Genomic DNA, 2,500 nt, shown 5'->3' with positions numbered 1-2,500 from the left:
CAAAACAGTCTCAGTTACACTCCTATTACAAAAAAAAAGGGCAGAGAAAAGACCATAACGATTACATAATGATTATCTCACTAAACTGATTAAAGTGGACCGGTGGAAAAATGTGTTGTTGTTGTTGTTGTTTTTTTTTTTAAGTTACGTGGAGCTTGGGGCTTACCGGACCTGCATGAAAATGTATCTGAACTATTCGAATGACTGGGACGTGTTCTAATACCCTTTCATGTCTCTTTCACTTTGCGTCGTTGTTTGAACTAGAGTGACTAGGCATTCTAACGGAACACAACATGTTACAGCAAACAAGGCAAAACAAGACATCATCAGAAACACACGTCACATGAATGCCTGACAGACACAGACGGCTTTGTGATGAGATCAGCGGCCAAGACAGTGGCCAAGTTCACACACAGAGAGAGAGAGAGAGAGAGAGAGAGAGAGAGAGAGAGAGAGAGAGAGAGAGAGAGAGAGAGAGAGAGAGAGAGGAGCGAAAGCTGCTGGGATTGGGGCTGACTATTCAAATATAGCACACAAACATATTTATTCAGGATGTGGAGCCTAAGCACAGTCAGGGGAGAGGAAAACATACCAAAGGACATTGTCAGTTGTATTAAGCGCTCGGACAGACAGGCGGTCATTATTACGAGACATTTGCGGTGATTACTGGTACGTACACGTTCGTTTTTTCTCTCCAGTTGATTCCGCGTCTTCTCGTTATTTTCCACTTCTCTGGCGATGTCCTCGGCTGCAGACAGAGAGAAAGAACAAAAAAAAAAAAAAAAAACAGGGAAAAAAAAAAAAAGAGAAATCTGTTAGTCAACGTTCTGTCGATCAAAATGCAAATCCAATGTTCTCTCGTGTTTCCAGTACCGTTTCCATATGTTGGCGGAATTGTATATTCCCGTCTCTGTTCCGCTCAAAGGACACATAGCAGAGCGGAAAAAATCGTTAGCAAAGCAGTTAAAGGTGGATAATGTGTACTATACCCCTTTGCTGACCCCTTTTTTAAGATTACATGATACACAGACAATCAGTGTTAAAACCCATTCTCAGACAGTGATACACACAGGCTCATTTCAAATGCAGTTTCGTCCTGGGCTTGGCTCTTACTCTCAAACGCGTCTGGTGATCTGGCCCAAAGCCACCACACGCCAGAGCATCTGCTAAGCCCAGGATGGAACAGGGCCCCATACGCTCGGACGCCAACACAGTCTCTCCAATGTCATAAGCAAGTAACGGCCACAATAAAGGAAAGGCTTTGTGTAAAACGGGAGAGGCGACGGAGGTCGAAAGCAGATGTTTCCACACGGTTGTGATTCGTGAACTAATTAAGCAGTGAATTTCCCATCGGGCTTAAGGTCGTGTGTAAAAACAACGGGCGCACACACCGTGACCTGGTCGTTTTACTTCCAGGCCCAGAGGAGGGAATTTCATTCGCTTGGAAGCAGGGTTATTATAGTTAACAAAAACTAAAGACTAAAGACTAAAACTAGCAGTGAAAAAAAATCATTTCGTTAGCTGAAATAAAAATGAAAATGACAGTTTTCAAAAACACAAAAATTAAATAAAAACTACAGTGAACAATGCAATCCGAACTAAAACGAAATTGAACTGCAGGCAAAAATCAGCTTTGTTTTCATTTCCATTTTCATTTCATTTTCTTCTATATTCATTTTCTTCTTCAGCTTCTATAAATCAAGGCTTTCTTCACGATACCTGAAAAACTAAAACTAACACTATAACTAATTAAAAACTAAACTAAAACTAGTCAGTTCTTCAAATTAAAAATAAAAGTGAAACTACTTATGCACTCATAAAACTAACTAAAACTAAACTGAAAGCAAAAAACAAACTGAAAGACTAAATATAAATGGAGCTTCAGCAGAGATGCAAAACTTTAAGGTAATTTCAGGGGGAAAATTTCCATGAAAGTGACGTGAGTTTGGGGGAATTTATGGGGGATTAGCAGCAAACGCTGGGTTTGTTTCTGAGCATAATTTGTTGTTCACAGAACCAAAGATAAGAGAAGACACAAAATCAAAGAGGGAGAGAGAGAGATTTTGACTGAATTTAGTTCAAGCTTTTAACCATATTCAATGTCAAGTTTTACGGAACTTCAGCAATGCGTGTCTCCTTGGAACAAAGTTTAGTTTTAACTGAGAACTTTACTGAACAACCCAGAATATAAGCAGCTTGATAACAAGCTAAGTAGACAGCTCTTAGAAAGCAAACAACTAGTAAAACTAAGTACAAACTAAGCCCACGACAATCAGCAAAACGTACCTGAATGAATTAGACTGGGCTGTTTTAACCAGGCGCTTGGTAAATGACTGCCCTTATGAAAATAAATATCTATTGCATGTGATCAAATTCATGTCTTTTTCTAGAAATTTACATTTTTCCATGTCTTTTTTTCTGGAACATACTGCAGTAAATTTTCCATCCTAAGCTTATGCGGTTGAGAGCAGTCGGTTGACGTCTTGTGAGGAACTGCGAC

At 39.7% G+C, this 2,500-nt stretch overlaps 1 protein-coding gene across 1 annotated transcript in view; it reads right to left on the bottom strand.

Moving 5' to 3' along the window:
• rad18 (RAD18 E3 ubiquitin protein ligase) overlaps nucleotides 1–2,500 on the bottom strand; it is a 37,708-nt gene that overhangs the window by 15,083 nt on the left and 20,125 nt on the right. Inside the window, exon 9 of the mRNA XM_030778630.1 lies at nucleotides 678–748. Coding sequence (XP_030634490.1) covers nucleotides 678–748 — 71 coding nt within the window. The remainder of the gene's footprint in view (nucleotides 1–677; nucleotides 749–2,500) is intronic.

Source organism: Chanos chanos, chromosome 6, assembly GCF_902362185.1.
Source record: "Chanos chanos chromosome 6, fChaCha1.1, whole genome shotgun sequence".
Classification (NCBI taxonomy): domain Eukaryota; kingdom Metazoa; phylum Chordata; class Actinopteri; order Gonorynchiformes; family Chanidae; genus Chanos; species Chanos chanos.
The sequence above is the reverse complement of the archived record's forward strand: the minus strand, read 5'-3'. Positions and strand labels throughout refer to the sequence as shown.